This window comes from Pezoporus occidentalis, unplaced genomic scaffold, assembly GCF_034315485.1.
Source record: "Pezoporus occidentalis ecotype Australia unplaced genomic scaffold, CSIRO_AGI_Poc_V1 ctg229, whole genome shotgun sequence".
Classification (NCBI taxonomy): domain Eukaryota; kingdom Metazoa; phylum Chordata; class Aves; order Psittaciformes; family Psittacidae; genus Pezoporus; species Pezoporus occidentalis.
Window position 1 is genome coordinate 635,419 of NW_026914169.1, and position 27,805 is coordinate 663,223.

Here is a 27,805-nt window from a genome sequence, read left to right on the forward strand (position 1 = left end):
TAATAAAATGCAAATAAATACAGCATAACCTCATACCCAGCCTGTCGTCTATGGACATGGAAATGCTCTGGGGCTGGAGCAGCTCTGCTCTGGAGCCAGGCTGAGAGAGCTGGGCTTGTTCAGCCTGGAGAAGAGAAGGCTCCTTAAGGGGAGACCTTAGAGCAGCTCCAGTGCCTAAAGGGGATACAAGAAACCTGGAGAGGGGCTTTGGACAAGGGCCTGTAGGGACGGGACAAGGGGAATGGCTTTAATCTGACAGAGGGGAAATTGAGATGAGATCTTAGGCAGAAGTTCTTCCCTGTGAGTGTGGTGAGGCCCTGGCACAGGGTGCCCAGAGAAGCTGTGGCTGCCCCTGTCCCCTAAGTGTTCTAATCCATGGAGATGGGCAAATGTTGCAGCAAGATCTCAGCTTTCTGAGACTTGGGAAATTATTTTTGCCAGCTGAATTTAAGTAAGCAGAGTGAATTTGTGCATTTCTTTTACATTATTAGACAGCTAGAGGGGAAGCAAGCATGGGGACTTTTCTTCTTTGCACAAGAATATTGTGTAAAAGAATTAAGACTTTTCCTTTCAGCCCCGAAGTAAATTATCTAAACATAAATTATTGGTACGTAGAGATTCAGAGATGTGTTTCTGCGTATGTATCTTTCAGTGTGTATGCCTTTATCTTGATTGCTGTGCCAGGCACTTGTACTGAAGGTTCTGCACAGGCTGAAGCACTGTGTGCACACCTTTAGCAAGAAGGAAAATGTTCTCAGCGAGGAGATCACTGTATCCCTCTGCAGATTTCAGTTGGGTTTTCATGGCAGGGACAGCAAAACGTGAGTAGTGCAGCTGAAAAATGCTCCACCTGCCCCCTCTGCTGGTAGCTCTGCTCTGGTGCTGGAAAAGACGTCTTTCAACTGCGGCAGGATGGAATGGAGGGACAGGGATACCTAAAGGAGAGGGCATGCTCCCTCCATACACACATCAGTCTATGAGGTCTCCAAATTGTATCAGTCATCACAAAGTGAGATGACTTTGATCACCAGTCTCCTAAGGATGTGGGACAGTGTCAAACACTCTGCACAAGTCCAGGCAGATTTTATCAGTCGCTCTTCCCTTATCCACAACACCATGGCTCCATCATAGAAGACCACCAGATTTGTCAGGCACAATTTGCCCCTAGTGAAGCAATGCTGGCTGTCACCAACTACCCCTTTATTGTTCATGTGCCTTAGCGTGGTTTCCAAGAGGATCTGCTCCAAGATTTTGCCAGGCACAGAGGTGAGACTGACTGGTTTGTAATTTCCTGGGTCTTCCATTTTCCCCTTCTTGAAAATGGGGGTTGTATTTCCCTTTTCCCAGTCAGCAGGAACTTCATCTGACTGCCACTTCTCAAATATGATGGACAGTGGCTTAGCAACCACATCTGCTAGCTCCCTCATGGGAAAAAGGAAGACCCAGGGAACTACAGACCTAGCAGTGCTCAAATCCAGTTTGGATGGGGCTTGGAGCAGCCTGCTCTAGTGGAAGGTGGCCCTGCATGTGGCAGGGGTTGGAACTGGATGAGCTTTGAGGCCCCTTCCCTCCCACACCAGACTGGGATTCTGTGAGTTTTGCTCAGCTGCTCCCCGACTCTGAACAGCAGCTCTGTGTAGGCAGGAACCTTTGCAGCAGGTGCCACCTTTGGTTTTATTTCTCATACCTTGATCAGCAGCATGTGGGGTTTATCTAACAGAAGATGATTCTCTTGCAAGACAAGACATGCTTTGCCTGTATGCTCCTGGTGATTTTCCAGCCATGGCCCAGTGTTCACCTCCCTCCTCACCCAGCTGTGGAGAAGCTGCTGTGCTGGGCTGACACCCCACACTGGAAAACCATGTGAACTCCAGTGAGATCCCATCAGTCTCACCCTAACACCCTGGCTCGAAAAACCTCTTGTCAGTTCCTGACTTGTATTCCAAGACGGCTCAACAAGCCCTGAGCCCACCCACTTTCTCCACTGCAGCCCATGCTGAAATCAAGATACAATGCAAATGAGATCATACAAAGAAAAAACCTTTATTAGACAAATCAATCAAACCCTGAAGAAACAGTGTCAGGTAAATGTGAGTAATGGTTTTTCCAGCAATGCAGAAACCTTTAAACTGAGAAATTCAGGAAGTTTCATATTCCTCTTGTTGCATTAGTTAAGTTCTCTCTCTCCCGTGACATGAGATAGAGGCGTCCTGACAGCCCAAGACTATTGCATTAACACAGCAATTACTTTAAAATAATAACCTCTGAAATCTTCCCTGTGCAACTGTTCCTACACAACTTTGTACCAAGGTTTCAAACTGTGTTCTCTTTGCTGTTGAAAAAAGACCAAAGGTTTCAAAACATCCATCTTGTTAAAACCAAACAAGTGGTTTATGTACAGCACAGAGGTCCCAGGCTGGAAGGAGCCTGCTCTGCACCTTGAGGGTGACCTGTGAGGTTTAACAGCTGAGACACGCCATAAGTTACTGCTGCTTCTTCTTCCTCAGGCTGAACACAACAGACACCAGATGAGCCTGACTTACAGCACTACACAAACCAGGAGTGAACCAACAGGAGCTTGGCAGCAAATCACTATGGTTTCCAAAAATGCTCATTTTCATTTCCCCTGGGGCACTTTGGAGCGTAGGGCTCCTGCTACACTGTGCTACTTCAAACAACACGCAGTAAATGTTTGGCATTATAATCAACCCATCACACCCCAAACCTGCTGGTCCTGGATGCTCTCAGTATGCCAAGCTCTTCAAACAAGCCACAACCACAGACTGGAATATGTGGAGAGGTGCTCAGGTGGAGGCAATGTGAGTGGTCAGGCCCCATCACCCCAAAACCCAGCGCATCATCAAGACAAGGCATGGTGGGATCTGAGCTCTGCCACTTGCACCCTGTGCCATGAGACCTGACCCATGGGGCACAGAGGACATGTGGCACTAGGACAGCAGCCACGCTGGGAAATTGCTTAAATTAGAGCCGGACCCCCTCTTCCACACTCCTACCGACATCTGCTGGCTGCTCCCTGCTCTGCCTTGGCCTTTCCACTGGCATCTGGGAATTCTCCCCTCTCCCAGTAATATGTGCAGGGTTGACACGGTTTAGCCAGCAGCTGGTTAGCGCAGAAGTGGCACAGAGAGAGCGAAGGAGCTGACAGGAGGTTACCACACAGATAAGCTCAGCACCAAGGCACTGGAAAAATCATCTGAAGAAACAATTCACCATAACAATGAAATTGCTTTTATTAAAACAGAAGTGTTAAGCCAAGAAAATAAATTACTGCTATGATAGGCATATTTAGAACATAAGGAAAGACGTTAAATCTCGAGCTCCAGGCCAATATAACCCCAAAACAGAAAGTTACACTACTTTTACTTAAATACCTCAGTTTCTCTTCATGCTCTTCCAAAAACTTTATAAAATGTGCAGCTTACAGAACAAATAGTAAAAGAATCACTTGTAACAAAATCTGTACAGCTCATAGCTTTAAAAATAATACTTTTTTTTATCTCCAAACAGCTATGTTACTATTACTCATAAATATCAGGCAAACATGTTTTGAATCCCCAAGGCCCCATCCAAAACCAAAGCTATTATATGTAGTTGAAAGAAACCTTCCTGGGACTTCCCCCCAGCCATAGGTCACGTTTGGGGCTGTTTGTGATTATGTGTAAGAAAAAACGTATCTTCACGGGTGAAGACTGTCTCCTTCTGATGGTCAGAGGTCTTCAGGGAGTTTGAAATGGCAATCAAACCTGGAACACAGCAGCGTGCAATGGGTTAGACCAGCTGCACTCCCACCATGGGGCAGGACCCACGGTTCCTCTGCCCTGGTGATCTTGGAAAATGCTTGAGAACCACTGTTTGTCAGAGCTGTGTTTGAGTGGGGAAGGAGTGTTTTTACTGGAAAAGCCTTGCAGGAGAAGCATGACTCTTCCCCTGTGAGTCGATCTGCACCTCAGAGCTCACTCCAAGGCTCAGTCCTAGCAGCAGCCACTTCTAAAGCCTCAACTGTGACTCCCCCAGCAGCTCAGGGTATAACATTTTAACCTTGGCTGGTTCTGTTTAGCTGGTTTGAACTCCTGTACCTGTGGATATGAGCTGTGGGCCTGTGTGGTCAGCACAGCCCACAGTACCAAACCTACCAGCCACCTAGTGCCTTGGCTACTCCAGCCCTGATCCTGCCTCCCTTACGTGCATTCCTCTGCTCTCTGTGGGCAGGGAGGCTCAACCCTAAGGCCAGAGAGGAAGGAGCTAAGCAAGAAGCTGGCTGATGTGAGTGGGCCATGACATGACTTTCCAAAGGCTGGCACCCACACCAGTGCTCTCCTCCCTCAGAGCAACAGCCATTTCCTGGCAGTGAAGGCATCCTCCAGAAATCAGGTGCTCCCTCGGGCATCCTAGCCCAGGTTCCTCCACCTGGTGATGTGCAGTTTCCTTTGGAAGTTCAAAGGAAACTGTCAATAAATCCAGCTTGGGGAGAATACTGTGGGTTCTCCAGGGCATGTCAGAGGGAATAACTAAGAGCAGGATTTCAGCAAACAGCCACAAGAAACAGATTAGTGGTTAGACAGCTGGGCAGCATTCAGAGGAAAGCAGCTCATCTGAACACTGGTGACTAAGGTGGTACTTAATCCACTACTGCCTGGAAGGGATTTTGCTTGTTTGCTTCTGCTTCAAGCCAGGGAGGCATCAGATGGGCTGTTTGAGGTGACAGTTCTATGGAAGCTGGTCTGACCAAATGAATCAGAACTCGGAGACCAGTCAGGAATGCGTGTGGAAAAGTTTTAATTGAGAAGCTGAGGGTAAGGTTCCCCTGACAAACCTGACCAGCATGTAGACCTGCTGGAAAATCCCCTTCAGGGGCTACTTACAACTCTGCTTCCTTAGGTGGTATATGTGTGCAGAGGGGCTCACACTATTGTCGAGGGACTTATGGTGACCTGGCCTGCTTTCTGCAGAAGAGAGAAGCCAGCATTAGTACAGGGTTAGAGGACAACAGCATCAGCACATGATCTAGTGGGAAGGGAAGCGGCTGAGAACTCTCAGGAACGTAACAGGAGATGCCCTGACAGCTCAGAGCAAAAGGCTTCTGCTCCTCCATCTCACTGCTCCCCAGAAAAGGCTCAAACCTCCCAGGAAAGGAGCTCAGCAGCATCTGCAGCAGAGCCCCATTCATCCCAGGAGGTCGTGCATGTACCCAAGCCCATGACATCATAGCTCCTGTGTGTGCAGCATCCCCTCCCCATGCAGCCTCCAGCACTGAAGGTCCTTTCCAGAGCACCTCCCTGAAGACCCTGGCCACCAAAGGGGAGGCTCCACAAGAGAGGGGCTCTCATCCGCCCTGGAGGAGGTTGAGTCTCTGTGGTCACCGTCACTTCCCCCCAGTGACCCCTAGACCAAAAGTAGCATCTTCATGTCCCCCCAGGAGAGGTGGTGGCTTGAGCTGAGGTGGCAGTTGCAGGAACAGGCAGAGTGAAGAGAGGATTTTGGCTGCTCGCACTTACTGCAGAAATGTACTGGCTGTTGGGGAACTGGGGTTTCTCCACCACCGCAGAGCTGTGCTGTGAGCTATGGGGCATGTATGGTGGTGAGCCCACGTCTTCACAGAAGCTTTCTTGTGGGATGCTGGAGACACAGCCGCTGTCGGAGCCACTGGAGCCACTGCCCGACATGCAATGTGAGGACTCAGAGCTCTCTGTCGCTGGAAGAAAGAGAGGAAGGTCACCCTGACGACCATGAATTTGGCCTATAGGTCTATGCTATACACACTTGATAATATATCTGCTTGCAGAGGCACTGGCCACACAAGCCCACAGATAAGCCACACTCCTGTATGGGCCTCTTTAAAGCTGTAGGTCACAAAATCACCCAAGGAAGTGTGGCAAATGATGCTAGAGATTGGTAGGCACTGGCCAGGGAGGTTCATGCAGGGGAAGCCAGGGGGTCACTAGACCAGGCTACTGAGAGCAAGAGCTGGAGTGCCTTGTACCAAAAGGTCAGAGACGTAGCACTGGTTGCCAACGCCACAGCAGCCCCAGAACCACCAAGCTTCCCACAGGCATGGCTGCAGATCACAGAGTGCTTTACTACTGCATCCAACCTAACTCTCAACTTGGACATTGAGACAGAGGTGGCACAGAAGGGCAGGGACAAGACAAGATGGGGACTGCAGAGAAGCCTGATCTGACCACACAGCTCACAGCAAAAGGTGGGGATGAGCTGCAGAGCGCTGGGCTCATACGTACTCAGTGAGGGCTGGCTGCTCGTCTCATGCTCCAGCTCATCTTCCTCAATGCAGGTGCTGACGTCAAAGGGGCGGCTGGGAGCCAGGACGCCAGGCAGTAGAGCCTGGTCCAGGTACATGTGTAGGTTGAGGGGCCCCAGCAGGGAGGAGGAGGAAGGGCTGTATGCAGCAGGGGTGCTGCCAGTGGAGAGCTGTGCCTGTGTCCTTTTGTAGGGGTTGGAATGGTCAAACAGAGACACCGCGATGGATGCTCTGGTCCTGGCACCTGCCAAAAAACATACCAAAGAAGCCTGAGTAAAAATCCTGCCCAGCTCACAGGGAGCAAGGAGAAAGACATGGTTAGCACTTGCCTCTGCCTTTCATGATGTAGTCAATAGCACGGTCATTGATAGCTGCCTCACTGGGTTTGATATCCAGGAATGGCTTGTTGCCCACACCCATGGAGACCATCTCCTGCATTCGGATTTCTGGGGAGGAAGAGACCCACAACCACATAATGAGGCTGCCCTAACCCTCCCCACAGGCACTATGAAGCTCCAGACCACAGCACTCCTGTGCCAGGCTACTCCTGAACTACTGAGATCAGACCTGTCTTTCCCTTGCTCCCTGGTCCTGAGGAGCCTCCAGTGACAAGCAGTCATGCCCTGCTCTGGCATAGTAGCTCAGTGCCATGCTGCCTATGAGAGTCCTGCCAAGCAGGAAGCCTGCAGTGGAGAGAAGACCCTCAGCCAGCTTGGCTGAGACAGCTGCCACTCCAGCAGTGGCCCAGATCACAGGGAGAGAAGGAAGCCTTCCATGAGCAGATCCCACGCTCACAGGGCAGGGAACCCGGTGCTAGTATCTCCCATTTCTCCCACTGAGTCCAGTGGGTGTCTACAGTGAAACAGACCTTGGACTGGTCAGGTTTCCTGGGGATGAGGGGTAGGGAAGGGACATGCCCAGCCAAGCTCAGCACATGCTCCTGAGGCTGCATGCCAGCACACAGCCACTTGCTGCACAGAGCTGCCTGCTAACATGCTCCAAACCTGCTCAGGACAGCATGAGCTGAACAGGCCTCCCGCACCTTTTGCGGCACAGACGCCCCAGGAAGGAATCACACCTTTATTGCGGGCTGCCTGCTGCCACAGGATCTTGGCAATGTCACTGGTCCAGGCCTGCTTAGTCTCGGCTGAGCTGGCCTGGAGGATGTAGGTGTCGCTTGACTTCCGCCTTCGGAACCAGATCTCAAAGCGCAGGCCACTGTCTCCAGAGTTCTCTGTCAGACCAATGTCTGCTGTCTGCCAGAAAAAGAAAGCATCAACTGGGGCTCCACGAGGAGAAGAAAGGGTAAACCCTGCCTACACCCTGTGCCAGAGCTACCCTCAGTTCAGCAGACCCAACAGGAAAGAGCCTGAGGATCTGGACAGGAGTAGGTATTATCTGGATGTTGCTGAGCAGAGACAGCCCAGGCAATTCCCAGGACTTCACTCAGAGTCAGCACCACCTCCCTACCATGCACATACTGCCTTTCCTTTACATTACCTGTCCCCTCAGAAGACCTTGGCCCCACACCTTATAGCACAGAGCAGGGCCATGCATTAAAGTGTGAAGTATTCCATTCTGGATTCAGTGCATGGCTTGAAGAAGTCCTAGCAGTGGTGGGAGCAGCTTTTCTGCTGAAGGTGCTCCTGCTTCCCAGTTCAGAGCCATGCGTCCATGAGGAAACCAGCCATGGACACTTCTTGCACAAGAGGGAGCTGCATGGCTGCTCTTACCTTGAAGGAGCGCTTGTAAATGTACACGTCAAAGCCACCCTCGATCCTCTTCGGCTTGCTGAACAGGATCAGGTCCTCGAAGAGGAAGACATGCCGCTGGCACTTCCTACGGCCCAGCCAGATGGTGAACTCATCCTGCCGCACCAGCTGCCCCTGCTCCTTCAGGTTCACCTGAACACAGGGAACACACTGGTAAGACCTCACAGGATCAAGTCTTGGGCAGCCACAGATAGCAGGGTCCTATGTGGCTGTGGTGAAGAAGTGGCAACTATGTGTCATCGTAGGAGGGTTCCTGGAAGAGGTGGGGCTGTGTGGCATTGCTGGAGGCCACATCAGGCTGAAACAAGTGGCTCAGAGCTGAGAAAAGTTGTGCCTTTCTCCTATGCCTAACCCACAGATGACCCTCTCCTGTCACCCTGAGCAGATGTGTAACAAACCTCTGGGGTGACAACTGGAGGCAGCAGCCAGAACTTTCTTTTTGGGGGAAGAAAAGAGACGAAGAGGAATGGAGTCCCATCAAACTGCCAGGAGCACGTCTGGGTCAGGAGGCCAGTCCCTCACTTTTTCCTGCCCCAGATCCACCTTTCTGCACCTTGAGCCCTGGGGTTTATCCTCCTCCAGTGCTGCACTTCACATGCCTCTCCCTCAAGTCCCACCTAGCTGATTTTGGCCTATCTTGGGCATCAGCATCTATCTATTCAATTTCCTTCTTGCAAACTGCCTGACTCTCTTATCACCAGCTCAGAAGAGATGGAAGCCCCAAGGCAGTCTGCAGGATGGAATCTGCAAGGGCTGCCAGGCTGCCCCACCTCACCAGTAAGCACCAGGGAGTGTGTTGCAACAAGCAACTCACCCAGCTCAAATCAACAGCATCCACACTGTCTTTCCTAACACATCAAGACCTCCAAGCCCTGCTGTTCCCTTGCCCTGTGCCTTAGTAGTCCTTCTGTGCTGTACTCGCATCCTGTTCACTGTAGGAAGTTGAGAGGGGTGCTCACCACACAACCCACAGACCCTAAATCTAGATAAGGTGAAGAGTGGCTCCACCCCCCGGGCAGGGGAGAACAATAACGTACATCACAGTCACGGATGGCATCCATGGCCAGGAGGTCATTCCCATGCCGGAGCTGAAACTTCACCATCTCCTCAGCAGCACGGAGGTATCCCAGCTCCTGCTCTTGTGCCTCGCTGCACTCCTTGATCAGGTCCTTCAGGAGAAGGGCATATTTGCTCATTCGCTGGATGGGTTTCAGGAGGTAGGAGGCCAGGTCCATCTTATCCCCAAGCTGCACCTGCTTGAACTGAGAAATGCAGCAGAGTGAAGGCAGCAGCACCCGTGGAGCACCCCATATTCCCCAGGCAGGCACTGATACAGCTCTCCTCACTGGGGTGCTCTCTTTGCTCTGAAGGGAAATGCAAGACCCTAGGACCAGCGCTGCTGTGTGCTGGGCTCCTTTCCAAAGCACTCGCTGCATGTCTGCTCCTGTACCCCCATGTACACTTGTGCAGAGAGCTGAGCCAGGAAAGCAGGAGAAGTGCTGAGCATGTCCTGAGCAGGGAAGCTGGGCTTGTTTGAACAGACCAGACACGCAAATACCAAGAGCAATCATGATGCAGGCAGTGGAATCTACCTTAAAGAAGGTATTCCCATGGCTGGCGAGCAGTGAGTCCGACTTCGGCTTGTTCTTGCTATACAAAGCATACATCCCAAACTGGTCTTTCTGCAAAAGAGAATCCCATGTGAGAACAATGCCCACTCAGGAAGCAGTGACAACCATGCACGGGGTTGATTAGTCTAGCTCTGCCTCCCCAAGCTGCAGCAAAGCCTCCTATGACATTAGGAGTAACTTTGTTTCAAGTTCATTAAGAGTCAGGGAATGTTCTTGTCTTCATAAAGCAGCTAACACTTTTTAATCCGTTGTCCTGTTACCCCTTGTCCCTTACATTCCCCAACAGGTACCATTCACCTGGTAGCAGCAAACATGCAAGAGTCAGCTGAGCTTAAGACCAGTGGCAAGTGCTTCTCCCTAGCAGCCCCCTCCAGGAAGAGCAGCAGGTCTGTATCTCCCCCCTCACTGAAATCACTCTACACGGACACCACAGGCAGAAGACAGGGTAAGGGATACCTCTATATAAGCACGCGGGCTCTAAGGAGCAGAAACTGCCTCCCTGGCAGTGACTCTTAGTAGTGAAGAGCCACAGGAAAGACAAAGAGCATCTGCTGCTGCCTGGACTCAGCCTCACAGAGCCATCCCAGTCCAGCCTAGCATTGGAGCTGGCAATGGACAAACCAACCCAGCACAGGGTCCCAAAGAAAGCCACAGCCCACTAATGTGAAGGTGAGCAGCCAGATGTACAGGCACTTCTGGGCAAAGGAGTCACACATGTCTGCAGGAACCCGGCCCAGGGGATGATGTGCTGGTGCCTTACGTGTCGGAGGAAGCAGTGGCTGACCCTAAGTGGGTGGTTGCAGCAGCTCTCCAGCTCCCGCAGGAAGTACTGGCTGTGGAAGTCATAGAGTTTCTCCAGGTTCCCAAAAATCACACTGCGCTTCCCACGTAGGTCCTGGGGGAGGTCCAGGCGCTCCATCTCAGGGAAGTAGCTGTCAATGATGTAGCAAAGCGACCTCACATATTCCCGCTCTGTGGTTACCATCTCATCGATGATGTGACGCAGCTTGCTGTGAGAGGAAACACTCAGCCTTGAAGGGGCCCGGCCTGGAGCAGGGCTACAGCAGTCACAGTGCCTGCAGAGCATACGGATGTCCCTAGAGAATCCCTCCCCAAGACCCAGCATGGAGATGAGGTGTCCCCTAAGCACGACCCAAGCTCAGATTCACAAATGTCCATGACAGCACTGACAAAGCTCGTGGCTGATCAAAGGCATTCCACTGGCTTTTCTGTTGAGGAAGGGTGAGCCTCTGGCTGGCTGTGGTCCTAACCCAGCCTCAGCAGGACACACACCCCAGCCCCTGCTCTGAACTTAACAGGCTGCTCTGCAAATGGCTGCACTCCTAAAACAACAGGCACAGCAGAAGTCACGGTAACTTCTGTGAGGAGGAGACAGCCTGACGACTGGGTGCTGTGGGAAGCAAGTTAAACCTGGGAGAACAGAAGCTCTGGACACAGGTGCTGTTAGGCTTGTGCCAATATAAATGAGAGTGAGAAACAAACCTTGTGTCTCTTGGTCAGCGAACAGCAATTCCTTGCATGGGTTGCTCCGCACGTCTCTAAAAGGATTGCTCTTAGGTACTCGAGGTTTCCACTGTGAGGCAGTGAAGCACTAAACATAACTATTCCAACGTGTGCCTGCCTTCTCTGACTAAGGCTTCCCCAGGCCAACTCCTCTGACTGTTCAGAGGACCCAGCAGTGGGACTGCCACAGTGCCCACGGACAGGAGGACTGCAGCGTCACTCCCTTGAGAAGCACAGCAATTACACTTTCCTGCCAGATGGTATTCATCCCCCGACATGAATTTTCCTGACACATGGTAGGGTATCAGAGGCCCCATCCAGAAGGGGATGTCTGCAGCTCTCCCATGCAGAGCAGTAGCAGAGCTCTGCAGTCCCTCCGCACTAATTTCTCATCTCTCCTACCAATTTTTTCACAGAATCCCAGGCTGGTTTGGGTTGGAAGGGACCTTAAAGCTCATCCAGTTCCAACCCCTGTCACAGACAGGGATACCTGCCACTAGACCAGGTTGCTCCAAGCCCCGTCCAACCTGGCCTTGAACACTGCCAGGAATGGGAAAGCCACAGCTTCTCTGGGCAACCTGTGCTAGGGCCTCAGCACCCTCACAGGGAAGAACTTCTTCCTAAGATCTCATTTCATCTCCCCTCTGTCAGATTAAAGCCATTCGCCCTTGTCCTGTGCCTACAGGCCCTTGTCAAAAGTCTCTCCCCAGATTTCTTCAATCTTTTACAGTGAGAGCAGCTGAAAGACCTGCCCTGTGATCCCCCTTCAAGCACAGTCCACATCCCTGGGCTCTCCATAGGTTAGCCATGCTGCAGTCCTACAACAAAGTATGTAACTGGAGCTACACCTCCATCTATCTGCCCTGTATACTCTCCCAAAGTAACTGTCACTGCAGAGCCCTTCACATCTTTGCTGGCTGCCTTTTCAATATCCTGAGAACCTGAGCACTGAGTATCATGGCCACTTACCTGCCCCAGCTCTTGGCTTCTGACACAGAGAGGCAGCCCCTCGGTCCCTCCTGCACCAGGCAGTCTGCAGGCCAGTTGTGAGCACCTTGCTGTCGCAGAGCGAATGTCCTGTCCACCAGCTCGGTGCTGCTCACCTCCAGCCCCTTGATAAAGACGCCAGTGTTGCCGTACCTGGCTGGCTCGCTCAGCGTCCTCTGGCAGCCTGACCATAGACTCTCACCACAAGGGAGGTCAAAGCTTTGGGCCTTCCGGAGCATCCTCCTGGGAGGCAGCTTCCCAGAAGCAGCAGTAGATGTGCTGGATGGCTTTACCTCTGGAGTTTCTAAAATACTCTCCAGGTTTGGCTTTTCTTCAGGCAGCTTTGGAGACTTGGAGACCCCGCTGGCAAAAGAAACTCTGCTCTGAGGACCAGGGCTGAGAGTGGCTTGGCAGGCAAGCTCTTCCCCAGCACTGACATCACCAGGGCAGCTCAAGAAGGGTAAGGGCACTTTCTCCTTAGCCCACCCCAGAGTGCAGTTGGGCCTGTTGTAGCAGTGGGGTGTGCTGCAAGTCCTGTCCCAGTGGGACCTGGAGGTGGCCCCCTCAGAGTGCCGCCGATGGGACAGGCTGCCAGCCTGGGGCTGCTCCCCCAAAGCTGGTTTCTGGTCTGACCACAGAGACCTCCTTGTTCTTAAGGCTGCTTCGAGTTTCTTTTCGAAAACCAGCTTGGTCTCCTGGCATTTAGACCATGCGAACTTCCACTGTTTGAGCCCCTTGTCACTTTTCAGCTCACAGGCCAGCTCCTTCATCTCCTGGAACCGGGCATCACTGATGTCTGGGTGCTGTCCCTTGTAACTCTCCAGGCACTGGATCACATCTGTGCAGTGCTCAGTGGAGCTGCAGTCCTCCATGCTGATGCAGGCAAGGTGCCGCATACCTTCCAAGGCCCATTCGTATGCCTGTAGAGCAAGGACAAAAGGCAACAGCCAGTCAGAGGGGCTTGGTGAAGAATAACTCTAACTCAGTGCCTCAAGACAAGAGAAAGGATCAGTGTGTGGCCACCACAGTTCCTTGAGTGTGAGAGGAGGGGGGGCCGCTATTGTCAATAGGGCTTTAACAATTCAGCAAAACAAACAGCTCCTTTATGGAGAGGGCTTCAGCTGCGCTGGCTGCTCTGCCACAGCTCCACCTCCACAACAGGTCCCTGTGTGCCCCCACTGCCTGCCACATTTGTCCTCTCTGGGCAGGGGACCCAGGGGAAGCTGCTACCAGGGCTCCAGGAATTCACACCTCAGTATGGCCTTGCTCAGTATAAAACCTGGAACCCACTCTCCTCCTTTGCCAAGCCATTCTCACCATGACCCCATGGGATGAGGTCGAGAGGACATCAGTAAGCTGCAGGGAATGGGACTGCTGCTCCCCAGGCCACTTCCCTGGAACTGATGGTATGCAAAAGCCTGGAGCTCAGTGAGAGCTGGGCTCTGGATCACCCCAAGTGCTCTGCTCCATCCTTGCAGCAAGTAGGAATCAGAGACCATGCAAGCCCAGCTGCAGCTTGTGCATCTCCTGTGCCTGCTTGCACCCATGCAGTGTGCCATGCCCTGCCTACCTGCCTGGCTCTGCTTTTTCCAGTGCTACATGCTTGTGCTGGTGAGTCGACTACTGAGCTCAGCAGTTTATTTCTAATACTCCAGGAATGCTGGAAGCAGTTTCACAGGGCTTAACTAAAGCAGTGGTACATGTGCTGGCTTTGCTAAAACTGCTCTGCCATGTCAGTGTAACAGAGAAGCAGGACAAAATGTGGTCTGATGTGACAGAAAAGGTAGGAGTGCCTTACCACAAAACACTGTTCACAAAGGCCTGTCTCTCATCAATAAAAATGAAAGGCAAACATCTCAATTGCGCAAGCTCATAAGCCACTACTCATAAATAAAGCAGGGACGATGACAAGGCTTAACTCTAGAATGAGCAAGATGTGACCAGTTGCCATAAGCCTGACCAGGAACCTTTACCACAAGATGAAAATAGTTATTTGTTAAAATCAGATGCACAAGGCAGGGAAAACACAAAGGACAGGCCTGCTTGGCACCTTCCACCAACTGCCCAAGACCAGCGGATGTGCAGAAACACCCCAGCCTGCCCTCAAGGTAAGCCAGACCATCTCTTGCCTGACAGCACTTGACCTGTCAGGCTCCAAGTAACTGCTACGTTTCTGCAGAGAAGCAATGCTTATGCTTTGTGCCAAGAACAAAGTGACCACTCTTAAATAATTTTCCAACAGCCTTACTGTGGCAGCCTTCACTCAAAATGTTTAAAGCACATATTTTTGTGCTTTAGACACCAAGAATATCCATCCAAGCTTTATGTAGACATGGAGTAGTCACTGCATCTCCCTCAGGGATGTGGCAGTCAGGTTCAGGTGCCAGACTCACTGTCTGTTGATGACAGAGGTATGGAGGGCAGGAGGTGCTTCACTGATGTAGCGTCCAGTCTCCAGATGGGGACAGTTATGAGAGCCAAGCACCTTTGTATGAGAGCTGAATGCCAGCACACGTGGGGTAGCCTGCAGACTGAGCAGAGCCACTCCAGAGACGGATTCCAGAGGAGCTCCCACAGCCATTCACACTGCTCATTTGAGCTGCAGCTGCATGGTATGCGTGCAGCCAGCCCATTACTCATGCAGAGCAAGGAGCTGCTTCAGAAACACCAGCAGCTGCTTGGGGAAAATGCTTCTCACACAGCCCTATACAACCACAGCACAGGACAACCAGAAGAACAGCAGTCCCCTCTCTTCCCATCACCCTGCCCAGAGCAGCAACAGGCCCCTGACCTGCTTCTTTCTTCATTCAGGCTTTACACTGTAGACAGACACTGGCAAAGGTTGCCCAGAGAAGCTCTGGCTGCCCTATCCCTGGCAGTGTTCAAGGCCAGGTTGGACTGGGCTTGGAGCAACCTGGTCTAGTGGAAGGTGTCCCTGCCTGTGGCAGGGGTTGGAACTGGATGAGCTTTAAGGTCTCTTCCAACTTAAACCAGTCCGGGATTCTGTGATTCTATGACATGCCCATTGTTGGGTGCCGGGAGGAGGGTACAGAGGCAGAGGACGTGCCAAACCCTGGTGAGAATCCACATTTATCTGGGATGCAGAGGGATATTCTCTGGGGGGCAGAAGCACACACGGCAAGGTGAAATGCTGAGCGCAGTGGAGCCCAGCAGATCTGCACAGCAGTGACAGATGGCCTATTCTGCTGTGGGTTTGCGCTGCTCCCTCCAGCTGCACACAAACCAACACCAGCCCCTTCCCAGCTCTTCAGAGCAAGTGCTGGCTGTCAGGGTGAGCTAAGGGCATGTCTCACCTCTCTGGCTGTGCAGGTCAACGGGTAATCCTGACCAAAGGCTGCATGCTGGCTTCATTTCACTCACTAATGGGAAGAGCTGAGCTCAAAAGGCACACGGGGCTCTGAAAGAGAGTGCTGAGAGCAGTGTGAAGGAATGGCAGAGCCAGAATGCCAACCTGGCCTTTACAGCAGCCAGCTGGGAAGGGAGCCACCCACTGAAGGCCTTCTCCCAGGCTCGAGATCTCACTTCCCTGCACAGATGGGACAGGCAGAGAGAGAGAAAAAGAATGTCCTTTTATTTCTAGGAAACACTGCAGATCTGTATGGGGCCCCAGTGAGGAGGAACTGGGGCTGCAAATCACAGAGGGAGGCAGCCCCACCACCTCTCATCTTCACATGGTATCTGTCAGCTCTTGAACAGGGCTCCAAAGGCTGCACAGAAATTAATCTAAACCTCGATGGCATTTCTTCCAGTCCCAGTGCCTGTCACAGGCCAGTGAATAGCTCAGCTTTGTTTCTGCACAATGGGAGCAGTCCTCCACACCCTGCAGCTTGCTTGGTAACATGCTAAATGGCCACCAAGGTTTTCTCCGGTCACATAACCCGCTTCAACTGCCTTTTTAGCACATGAAATACAGCCCTCTCCATGGACCATGTGTGCCTTGGCACCCAGGGGGAAACACCCTCATGCAAGCATGGGTATTGTGATTATCTGTGTCCTGGTAAGGTTACTAACCACACTCAGCCAAGCCAGGATACTACCCTCCTCCTGTGGGGCTTTTTGGGGGTAGGCAGCCCTACAGCTCCTCTGCCAGGCTGCAAGAGCTGCTTGTATAGAATAGGAGGCACCTGTGTGCAGGGAAACTGAATCTTCCCACCCAGGTTTGGAACCAGGCAGGAAGAAGCCTGTACCTCTGCTTTTGATCTTTACAGACAAGTTGTTACTGAAACTCTCAATTAGAGGATTAAAGACTAATGTGCTTCCTGCACACACACGGCTGTGTGAGGAGTCAGCAACAGGTTGGTCCTGCCAGGCTGCCTGAGGAGGCAGGGGCTACTGAGGACCTGCAGAGCCATAGGGAAGAGCCAGGGTCTTCCCTAGACCATGGAGCAACCCCCAAGCCCATCACCTTGTGTTGGTGACGCCTCATTTCACTACAAGCAAGGCTTGCAGTGCATAGAGGACAGAGGCTCCTGGGGTCTGTTCTCTTTGGCACCACTGAAGTGCTATCTGAAAACACAGACCAAGAGAAGCTGCTCAGCCCTGGCTCAGGGAACATTTCCAGCACTTCACAGAAAAACTACAGGGGTCCTGAGTCCTCAACCAAGCCATCACTCAGATACTGTACCTCACCAACCCAAACCTATCACAGACTCACCAGATTCCTCTCATACTCAAGGTCCAGTAATCTCTAAGACACCTTTTGGGTAGCCAAGACAGGAGACAGACACTGCATCTGCAGACATATGCCAGAAGGGGCAATTTCAAGGTGAGCTGCCTTTGTCCAAACTTTCTATTTCATCTCTACTTGTGGGGAGATGATGATTGTAACTGTATTTTTCTTGTAACATAGGAAACTGGGTGTCTGCACAGAAACCCTCTAACTTTCTGCAGAGTTATAAAGCACCTGCCTAGGCGGGTGACTAACTGCTGCAAGAAAGTTTGTTTCTGAGCCTGATGTGACTGCACAGAGCAGCTGAGAAAAGGGTGATGAAAAGTCAAGACTGATCATGATGCAGGCAGTGATGCAACACAGCTGTGGGATAATGACTGAAGCACAGCAACAAGACAGACCCAGTCCCCCATCCTTCTGCAGCGATGCCCCAGGACTACAAGCCTCAACCCAGAGAGCAGCACAAGAAGTTGGGAACATGCCAAGGACAGGGAAACAGAAACCAACATTATCAAACCAAGCCTTGACCCAGCTTGCGTGCAGCTTCTGAACACCAGCTGGCTGCACTCTGCTGTTTGTTAGTGAGACACAAATAACAGCACATCTTTGTGGCAAGAAACGACTGCACAACTCCCATTTAATAAGACCTCCCACCACCATGTTCACTCTAAGTCCACTTAACTTCAGCCATGAATTTGGAGAGCAAGACGAGACTGGCTTGCAGCAAAGCAGACAGAACTGCTGCAACCAGACAAGGCCAAAGCATCACAGGTACTGGTGTGAACTGAGCAAAGAGCTTCCCAACAACTGCACATGGTGCCATTGTGGTGGCACAGGCTCCTGTAGCTGCCCTGCTCTGCCAGCAGCCCCAGGTCTTGGCACTGAACCCTGTGGAGCTGAGACACCAGTGAAGAGTAGAGTCAGAGGGCACTTATCAGAAACCAAGTCCAAAGCAAATGCTTCTCTCTTGCAGGAAAATGCCTACTCTCAGCTGTGCTCTTCTCATCGCAGACACTCATTTGGGCCTGTTCCCTTTGAATTCCATCATGGCTTTAGGCCGCTTTCACAACTGACTCCTGCCCACAACACTTATGTGTCCCTGGTCACAGCCTGCTGCATGCATGTTAATAGCAGCGACTGTGGCTGGAGACTGCCTTGTATGCCGATAGTTCAGAAGGGCCACAATTAAAAAGACATTTTAAATCAAAACATAGTAAAAGTTAAATTACCCAGGGAAAAAACCTTACTGTCACAAGGGCTATCAGCTGGCAAACACTGACAGCTAACTCATTCTCCGCTAACTCATAGACCAAGTTCGCTAGAGCAGAAAGTGGTCAGCTCACCACTTGCATGGTTCTGCTCTGAGTTTTCCTCAGTCTCCCACCCACCCACACCAACAGCACCCATGAAGGAAGGATCAGGGGATTCTGCAAGGCCTGCAGAAATCTCCCTGGCAAGTTGACCATCTGGTTAAAACCAGACCTGATCCTACCTTCCCATCTGCACAGAGGGGGTCCATATCCTGCTGGCACCCAGCTCAGTGCTGTAAATTACCATTCCTTATGGCCAGACAGCAGTAGAGCCACTGCTTCAGAGCAGCATCTTGTCTCTGGCTATTCACAAGCAAATGCTGCTAGCCTGAACACCAGATTGAGAAGCCCTGGCAACCAGAGCCAAGGCAGAGGGGGAAGGAGCCGTCCTTCACATGAAAAACTACTGAAGTTGCAGAGAACACCCTCACTGGGTGCAAGCCAGATCCCCTCTCTTACACAGGGAGAGAAAACATCCTAACCAAGCCCAAATTCAAGCAAAAGTCAAAGCAATCCCCAGCCCACATGCAAGAGCAAGTGATGCCTCCTAGACATTGGGATGCTTTTTCTACATCTCTGCAAGCCAAAGCTCCTGCTTACTTGTACCAAAATGCGTGGCTCCATGAGTAGGCAGCTACACTTGCACAGACAGGAAACCCTGTAATTTCAGAGCACAAACATTTCACCTAAGCCACCAAGTTAGAAGTCATCTCTGTACACTGAGGTTCATTGTCACTCTCTTCCCACTCTGTAGCATTCAACTTTTCCAAACTGCATTTGAAGCCCTGCCAGGGATTCATTAGCAGCAGAAATGAAACTGATCAAAACTGAGTCCTATGCAGATGTAGCTGGTTAAAGAAGCTCAGCTTTAAACACTGAGGAAAGGACTTACCCTCTTGAAATAAAAAGCTGAACCCTTTCTGAGTTGCTGTGTAGCTCAGAGTGCCCCCCTTCTCTCTCCAAGGGAGGAGAGACCACTAAAATCACCTAAAACTAGCTGCTAGGGAAACCAAACTTTAGATCCTGTCTTCACCTTTCTGCCTGTTACCAAGTGTCAGATGCTGCACAAACCCCGTGGGAGCACAAAGGATGACAGACAAACACAAATTCCTCTGATTTAGGCATAAGAAAGCAGAACAAGCAGTTACCCACAGCTAGGCACGAAAGAAGAATAAGGGGTCAGGGAAGCAACATGGGTCAGAGCTGCTCTCGGCACACCACAGCCCAAGCACCATCAAAGGATGCTCATTAGAGCAACGTGATTGGAAATCCTTCTGCAGCAGCACTCTGGGTGAACAGCACAAGAGCTCAGAAATCCCTTCACTTCCCCCCCAGGGCAGCCAGGCTTGACAAGTCCAGGAAAGTCTAATTAAGGGAGAACATAATTGGATAAAATAGGATTGCACATGATTTCTGCTCTCTTGACGACAGCACAAGGACCCAAAGGGCAAATGTGGCTGGCTGTGCTGGTGCTGGCGTGCAGGATGCATGCTTGCCCTTCTGAAGTGATGCAACTGCCAGGCAACACCTAAAGAATCTCCATTAGTACCAGGCTGACTCCACTGGTGAAATCACAAGCTACAACAATCCCTGCTGCAGCACAATTCAGAGCTTCCATCAACCTGCCTATACCAGTTTCACTACATATCTATGTAAAGACCCACACATATGCATATATGACACATATGCATTTATTTATATGTGTGTGTGTGTAGAAAACGAGTACCAGCAAGTGTCTGAGATTTGCACTCCCCATGGATCCCACTGCTCTGCAGAAGCAGCAAAATTCCCAACAGCAACAGTGTGCAGTGTCCCCTCAGTGCTTCCTTTCTGCCTCACAGTTTTTGGGTAGATTTTGCACTGACTTTCCTCCCCCTGTTTTTCTGTCCCACTAAGGGGATTTTCTTAATATTTCAAAGCTCCCTATTCCAGAGTACTGGGGCTAAGTTTGCTCCCAGTACAACCAGAAACTTCCGTGCTTGTCTTTGCAGCAAACCAGCCTTTTCAAATTTGAAGCACTGCCTATTTATTCAGCAGTTTTGTGCACCCACAAACAGCAAAGCTTCTGTCAGTGAAGTCTGCTCACAACCCCTGCTTAACAGAATAAAAGCAGATGCTCTTTCACTGTTTTGGTATTATCCTCCCTCCTTTCTGATACTCATAGTGACAAACTCAAACTGCATGCTAAAATCCACTTTGGCCACTGTCCTTCCCTCCTGCTGCTCGAATCAACTGGAATCTGGTGGCTGGTGCTTTACTCGGCGACAACCTATTTCTTTGACTCTCTTTGGAGAGAGCCAAGAGCCTCACATTATCAGATTAAAGATCAAGCCACAGCAAGATGCATGAGTCAAAGCTGGCAACTTGCACAACAGCAACCAACCACTGATCAGAGACTAATGCCACCTCCAGAGGTTTTCTGTACGCTTTGCTTTCCCATCTGTCCCAACAGTCGCATCATTACACTGTACCAATAACCCACTGTAATAGCACACCACAGGCCAGTGAGGATAGGCTGGGCTGTGGTATGTCTCTCCCCTCTGCACTGGCTCCCTTTAATGAGCCATGCTCTGCTGGGGATTGCAACGCCTCCAGTGTACCCTCGGGCCAGGACAGGGGAGTACAGATGCTCTCTCTGTAGCATGCAATTCACATCCTTTCTCCTGTGACAAGCTGAGCCTATTCATCATTATTTATTATTCAGTGATGGGCTGGGATCTCTCTGCACTGCATTGCCGGACATTGGGCCTTGTGGAGCTGCAACCCCAGCTCACCTTTGGGCCTCTCCAGGGTAGCTGACAAAGCTAGAAATAGCTCCCCAGTTCAAGAGCACCCTAAGATGTACTTGGAGGATGCAAGCCCCCAGGGAGCAGGCAAAGGAGCCTGGGCAGAGGCATCGGGTGCTGGGGAGAACTCTGTCCATATGCCCAGGGCTTTGATATGCAGATGGGAGCCATTGTGAGCGTTAGCCCCATCTGTACAACGAGGGGAGCTTCATGGACAGATAGCTTGAACAGATCTATTTAACTCCCATGACTAAAGGGAATTCCAGCCTCCAGGAGGATCTGAGCATCCAGATGGATACCAGCACAGAAACATGCAGAAAATCTGTCGCCCGGTACAGCTCCTATCCCAAGATCAAAGTGAAAAAAAGCACTAACATTTTACACACATGTACCATGCTGGGGTCAGCTGACAGAAGATCGCTGCTAGTATCACATCTTGCACATCAAGAGCAATGCAGTCCCCTGCAACAGGAACTGGGAAATCCCTAAACCTGCTGTGAGGAAACGCTGCTTCCCTGTCCTTACTGCCTGGCTGCCACTGTCATGACCCTGCAGGAGATTTGATCCCCCAGCTTAGAGAAGGGCAGTCCCAGACTTACACACAACTGTCAGTTTTATGCTTATGGGCAGCCAAGGACACAGAGGAAACAGAATTGTTTAGTTTGGAAAAAAAGCTTGAAGATCAAATCCAACCATTAACCTGACAATGCCAAGTCCATCACTAAACCATGTCCACAAGTGCCACGTCAATATGCCTTTTAAATACCCCCAGGGCTGGTGATTCCACCACTTCCCTGGGCAGCCTGTTCCAAAGACTGACAACCCTTTTGGTGAAGATTTTCTTCCTAATATCCAGTATAAACCTCTGCCGGTGCAACTTGAGGCCATTTCCTCTTGTCCTATCACTTGTTCCTTGGGAGAAGAGACCAATCCCCATCTCACTACAACCTCCTTTCAGGTAGCTGTAGGGAGCGATAAGGTCCCCCCTGAGCCTTCTCTTCTCTAGACTGAACACCCCCAGGTCCCTCAGCCGTTCCTCATCACAGTTGTGGTTCCAGGCCCTTCAACAGCTCCGTTTACCTTCTCTGAACACCACTGAGGATGAAGGAAGAAGGTGCTTTCAGCACATCAAGCACTACCCCTCACATACATAGCAGCAGCAGAACGTGTCGGCATTCCTGGGATCAGGGGAGGCAGTTGAGGGGTGAGCATCCTGCATCCCCAAAAATACTAGGTCATCTCCCCTAGCCTATTCTTCCTGCTGTGCCTTCCAGTGAGGAGAGGATTCAGCCAGCACAGTAGGATGGAGAAGGACCCCAGACAGGTGGATCAAAGCTTTCATTCCTTGCACATGCCACAAACACATCACACACACATAGTAACACACTACAGAGGAGCCTGAGGGGCTGGGACATGTGTTCAAAAGCATCTCAATCCAAGAACCCCTCACCTTCAACTGCAATTGTGCTTGGTTTTAGCACATGAAAACAATAATTAATTCACTGCTGCCCTGTAACAACTGAGGGACAAGCTTCTACCCCAGTTTCATAGCCATGTTGTGTAACCAGAAAGGAGCATCCTATGCTGGTGCATAGGATGTGAGAGCTTGTGAGAGCTAAGGGCACTGCTGTGGTGCCAATTTAGCAATAAAGTCATGGATGAAACACAGGAGAAAATAACTTGGGCACCAGGAGATCTAGCAGTGAATTACTGGAGTATTCCCAAATCAGAACAGTTTTCAAATCAGATTTTGCAAGACAGAAAAACACAGGGGAGCTGTAGTAGATCAGCCTTAAATGTCCCCTTTGATGGGAAAATAAACCTTAGAGGCTTATTAAGTTGCAAGAAGACTTCTCCAGCTAAAAACCTGGCAGGAAGGAGAAGGGGGAGAGATTTCACACATTAACCTTGCATGAACCCTGCAAGGGGATTAATTTTCCAACCTGGAGGCTCATTCCCCCAGCTGCTCCAGGCTGTGCATGAAAAAGGACACCCCTTGAAATAAGCAAACCAGACTAGATGCCTGTCTAGGGACACGACTTCACAGTGTAACTGAGGAAGGAGGAAGAGAGATGAGGCAGCTGCTGTCAGGCAGCGCTGAAGCCAGACTACAGTGTCTTCCCCCGAAACACTTTTACAACATCAGGAAGTTACACATTTCTCTCTGTAGTACTACTCCGACCTTCCTTTATCATCCTGCACCAGTAACCAGGTGAAAGCTCTCACTTGGGAATGTTGCACAGCCCATCCCTGGAAAATTAAAGCAAATCTCTGCACGGAGGTAGAGAGAAAATAGCGCATATTAAGACTCTCCCAGAGACATTGTTATAAGCCACGGCAAACCCTCATTTGCTTAGAGGTGCTGGGACACAAAGCCATGCTCTGACCTACACAGGACTGCTAGCAAGAGACAAGCATTGTTGCACAGCGACCTGCGCCTCTGTTCACAGTAAGCACACTGCAGCAGGACACATCAAATGCTGCTTTTTCCACTTTGTTACTAAGTTCTACTCTCCACTTCTCCTCCAAGCACAGTCCCAGGGCAGGCAATCATAATGCCCTTTCAGTAAAATAAACTCTAAAAAAAAAAAAATAAAAAAAAAAAAAAATCTCACTTTCAGGTCATAGCACCAGGATCCTTTCCAGCTTCCCACAGACCAGCCTTCCCAACCCTCCTTCCCTCCTCAAAGGCTAAGCAAAAAGAACCAGCAATAATTTATCCCCTGAAGTGGACTTGATTTTTTTTGTTTTCCTCAAAACCATCATCTGTGACAAGGTACATCAGCAGAAATGAAGCACAGCAGAAAACAAGGTATCAGCAGGTTGCTGCTCTGAAGCTTCTGGGGAGAAATGAGAGGTAATACCTGTGGAAATCAGGTAATTTAGCAAGCTCTGGATTTCTGCTGTCACACCCAAGATCAGCTCCATCTCTTGAAGCTGGGAACACTGTGACAGCAGGTATCAGTCTCCCCCAGGACAGGACCCCAGCAAACCTTGGAGCATTGAGGAAGGCAGCCCCTTCTTGTGCCACCTTTAAAAGGAGTCTGAGAGGTCCCACCTGTCCTGTGCATACATCCAGCCAGTCTGGAGGCAATGCAGTCCCAGCAACAACTTCTACCTGCAGTTAAATTATCCCCCCTGAAATGATCATGCAATAATAAAGGCAAAGAGGGACAGGCACTGCTGTGTTACAGATGGCACAACTCTGGGATTTGGAAGAACCATGCAAAGATGCTCAGAGCCCACGGGGCTCTTCCTGAGCACACAAAAGCTGCACACAAAGCACTCTGATTCATGCTGGATGCATGAGACACACACAAGCAACTGAGTGAAAAGCCTTCTCTGCGTTGTTTCAAACAATCCCAGTACTACTCACACATTAGCCAGGGCGCTGGACACTTGGTACTTACAAGAGGGTTTGCTGTCTGCTGCTGAAGTCAGGATGGGTGTACGTGGCTCAGAGGAAAGGTGCATGGAGCTGTGTGGTCAGGCTCCTCTGCCAGCCAGGCCTGGAGGAGTGGGAAGAAGAGCCCCAGCCCCTCTTTGGGCCCCAGAGACAGCAACACTTGTTCAAGGGATGGAGTGCAAAAAGGCTGGCATTCCTACAGCAGTAAGGACAATGGGGAAGGATGAGGAGGCACAGCCATAATCAAATGCAGGCCAGCTGGCCCTCCCCCAGGAAGGGCAGGCACCTCCTTCAAGTGCCAAAGGCTTTGTTTCCTAAGCCACAAAGAACAAAGTGGCCGAGCAGGAGATCCAGAGGAGGAGAGCAGAGGAGAACCGGCTGTTGGGGGCAGATCCACACGCGAGCACAGGTAAGCCACTCCTGGAGAGATGTCAACACAGATGGAGAGGGGTTGGGCAACATTCTGCTTGCTCCAAGTGGAGCTCCAAAGCAGCAGTTCTTCGTGTGCAGCTGAAAGAAGCTGAGGACAGCTGGAAATCACTACTGAGAAACCAGAATCGGCAGAGGCTGATGCCCAGGAGTCCTTTGAGGGAAGGGACCTAAGGGTGGCAGAGAGAATGCCACTGAAGGACTGTCTCACGGAGCAGACCCCACAGAAATCCCAACAAGGGAAATGCTGCCATTTCTCAACCAGCTTCACCCCACTGCCAGTCCCTAACAGTGGGACTCTGAACAGCTTCCCTCAGAAACCAAACACAAGGCAAGAGCCCATGCTGCAAGAGGCTCCCTGGCCAGTGCAGAGCAATGCCCATACTTTTCCTGAGCACCAAAAGAGGCAGCATCTTGCACAACATACTGACAAGCAGGAAAATGCCCCTGGAGCTGCCTCAGGCCCTCCTGTAATGACACAGGCAGTTCAGCGTGATGCTCTGGGCACCACAGCATGAACAGGCTGCATGGGATGTGGGTGCTGAACCGGGTGATGAGCCTCTGCCCTTTCCTGTTGGGTCAGTGCTTTCTCCCTGAGTGACTTGTGGCAGCAGCTTTCTGTGCCTTCACTGCTGACCTTCTGCAGCATTGGTTGTCATCCCAGGGCTGGCAGAGGCTGTGCTGTGTGCTCCAGCTCATTAGACACATCACTGTGAGCTAGGTGGCTGCAGTCCTGACAGGGCACACAGCTCTCACGTGAACCATGCCAAGCCTATGTTCCAGACACTTTGCTGATGGTAAAGAGCATGCAGAGACCTGGATTATAAGAATCATAAAATCTTGGAATGGTTTGGTTTGGAAGGGACCTTAAAGCTCACCCAGTTCCAACTCGCTGCCATGGACACCGACATACTCCACTACAGCAGGTTGCTCCAAGCCCCATCCAATCTGGCCTTGAACACTGCCAGGAATGGGGCAGCCACAGCTTCTCTGGGCACCCTGTGCCAGGGCCTCAGCACCCTCACAGGGAAGAACTTCTTCCCAAGATCTCATTTCAGCGTCCCCTCTGTCAGGTTAAAGCCATTCCCCCTTGTCCTGTCCCTACAGGCCCTTGTCCAAAGCCCCTCTCCAGGTTTCTTGTAGCCCCTTTAGGCACTGGAGCTGCTTTAACGTCTCCCAGAGCCTTCTCTTCTCCAGGCTGAACAAGCCCAGCTCTCTCAGCCTGTCTCCAGAGCAGAGCTCCTCCAGCCCTTCCTTGCAGCATCTCCACGGCTCCTCTGGACTCATTCCAACAGCTCCATGTCCCTCTTGTGTTGCTGCCCCAGAACTGAATGGGTGACTTGGGAAGTAATTTCACTCAATGAAAGCTTGAGAAAGGAAAAAACATGAAGCCTGACAAAGTAAGCAAGGAGAGGGGCCTTGCTCTAGCTCTTCCTGGCAATGATGGTGTGCTATGGCACTATTACTGTGAAGCCAGAGTAAATAATGGGAGAGAACAGGGTACTGGGGACCACCCTCACAGGCATCCTAGAACAAAGCAGACATTACTCCTTTTGGTACCACAGACACACCCTTGCTTGTTCAGCTTTCCAGTTCTCTCCAAACACCATGTGCTGCCAGATCCCAATAGAGTCTTGCAACTGAGTAAACAAAGGACAGCAGTCAGCCCAGGCTTGAAGCCACAGGAAGATGGCAGGTCCCCACAGTGAGTCTGTGGTACTGAGAAACAACCCTCATCCCACAGCCAGAGATGAAGAAGGCAGCTACCCCCAGAACTACTCCTGCCTCAGCCCAGCCACCATCCAGCCCTTGACAGGCACCAAGAGCTCCTGCCACAAAGGAAGTGGGGACAAATGGAAACATCCAGCTCGGTACCAGTCATGGCTTTGGGGGGGGAACCCTGCCAGCCCATGTGCAAGCTCCATGTGGTCTGGCCCAGCTCAGCCTGCTTCATCACAGGGAGCTTAGGCCATCAGGAACTGCCAAGCAATGAAAAAACAGTACAGCCTTGATGATGGACCATATGGGGTTTTTCAGTGCTGTCCCATAGGCCATGACAGCATGCTACAAAATCCTTGCCCCCAACATGCAGCAGAAGGGAGAGCAAAAGAGCCTCCCATTCCTAGTAGGCAGTGAGGTACGTAAGACAAATACCACGATCCCCATGGTGGGTGCTCCCCTCCCTTGGCACATGCTGAGATGTTTGGAGAGATCTGAGTTTGCCAGCTCATTACCATAGTGTATATGGCTTACTCATCCTCAGGCTCCTTCCCCAGATCCTGGGGTCTGGCACGTTGCAGGCTCTTTACAAGAAGGAAAATCAAGGACATTGCTTCGTGTAGACTCCTGCTGTTGATATCCCCTCAGATATTAAGGAAGAGAGAAGGGGTTTAAGGCAGGCACTGACAAGATCACTGCAGAAATGTCAAAGCAGCTCAGCATCAGAACAGAGTGAAAGCAGTTGAAGATAAAACCTCCTGCTTTCCCTGCCTCCCAGACCACACCACTGACTTTGCTTTAGGAAGACAGAAAGCACTGTGGAGATCAAGATCAAAATAAGCAGTACTGAAAGAACTTCCATGCTGCACAGCAATCCCTGCACTCACCCTACGGCTGCAGGATGTTCCCCCCTTCCCTGGTTTTGGTTGGCCACCAGTTCACAGTATATAGGTGTTGTATTTACATCACTAGCATTGTTTATAGTTCTACTGAAACCAGTGAGATCAAAATCCTCCTCCCTACTAAAGCAAGATACCTCCACACCAACACAGTGTGAAGATACCCTGTGCTACCATCATTCAGTTTTCACTGCGCAGTATAAAAGACACAACCATGAGGGATGATGGTGCTGCTGCCACCAAGGAGAGCATCCCTCAGTTGCCATCCCCCAGAATGAAGCTGTATGAGCAGTGCCATGATGCCCTAAGAAAAGATATGGGCCATCTTAAGGGTCTGTGTAACATCTGTGCCCTTGCAAATGGCCCTGGCATTGG

At 51.0% G+C, this 27,805-nt stretch overlaps 1 protein-coding gene across 4 annotated transcripts in view; it reads right to left on the reverse strand.

The window, feature by feature from the left end:
• Window positions 1-3,226: 3,226 nt before the first annotated feature.
• Window positions 3,227-27,805, reverse strand: part of PLEKHG4 (pleckstrin homology and RhoGEF domain containing G4) — an 89,147-nt gene continuing 64,568 nt past the window's right edge. For 2 of the 4 annotated variants that reach the window (XM_062621166.1, XM_062621163.1), the window contains 9 exons: window positions 12,174-13,111; window positions 10,441-10,690; window positions 9,642-9,731; window positions 9,087-9,311; window positions 8,011-8,181; window positions 7,356-7,533; window positions 6,607-6,723; window positions 6,258-6,521; window positions 3,227-5,713 (listed from right to left, as the gene is read on the reverse strand). In XM_062621166.1, the coding sequence (XP_062477150.1) occupies window positions 5,424-5,713; window positions 6,258-6,521; window positions 6,607-6,723; window positions 7,356-7,533; window positions 8,011-8,181; window positions 9,087-9,311; window positions 9,642-9,731; window positions 10,441-10,690; window positions 12,174-13,111 (2,523 nt within the window). In that variant the 3' untranslated portion in view covers window positions 3,227-5,423. The remainder of the gene's footprint in view (window positions 5,714-6,257; window positions 6,522-6,606; window positions 6,724-7,355; window positions 7,534-8,010; window positions 8,182-9,086; window positions 9,312-9,641; window positions 9,732-10,440; window positions 10,691-12,173; window positions 13,112-27,805) is intronic. The other 2 variants (XM_062621164.1, XM_062621165.1) reach the window with 2 other exon arrangements.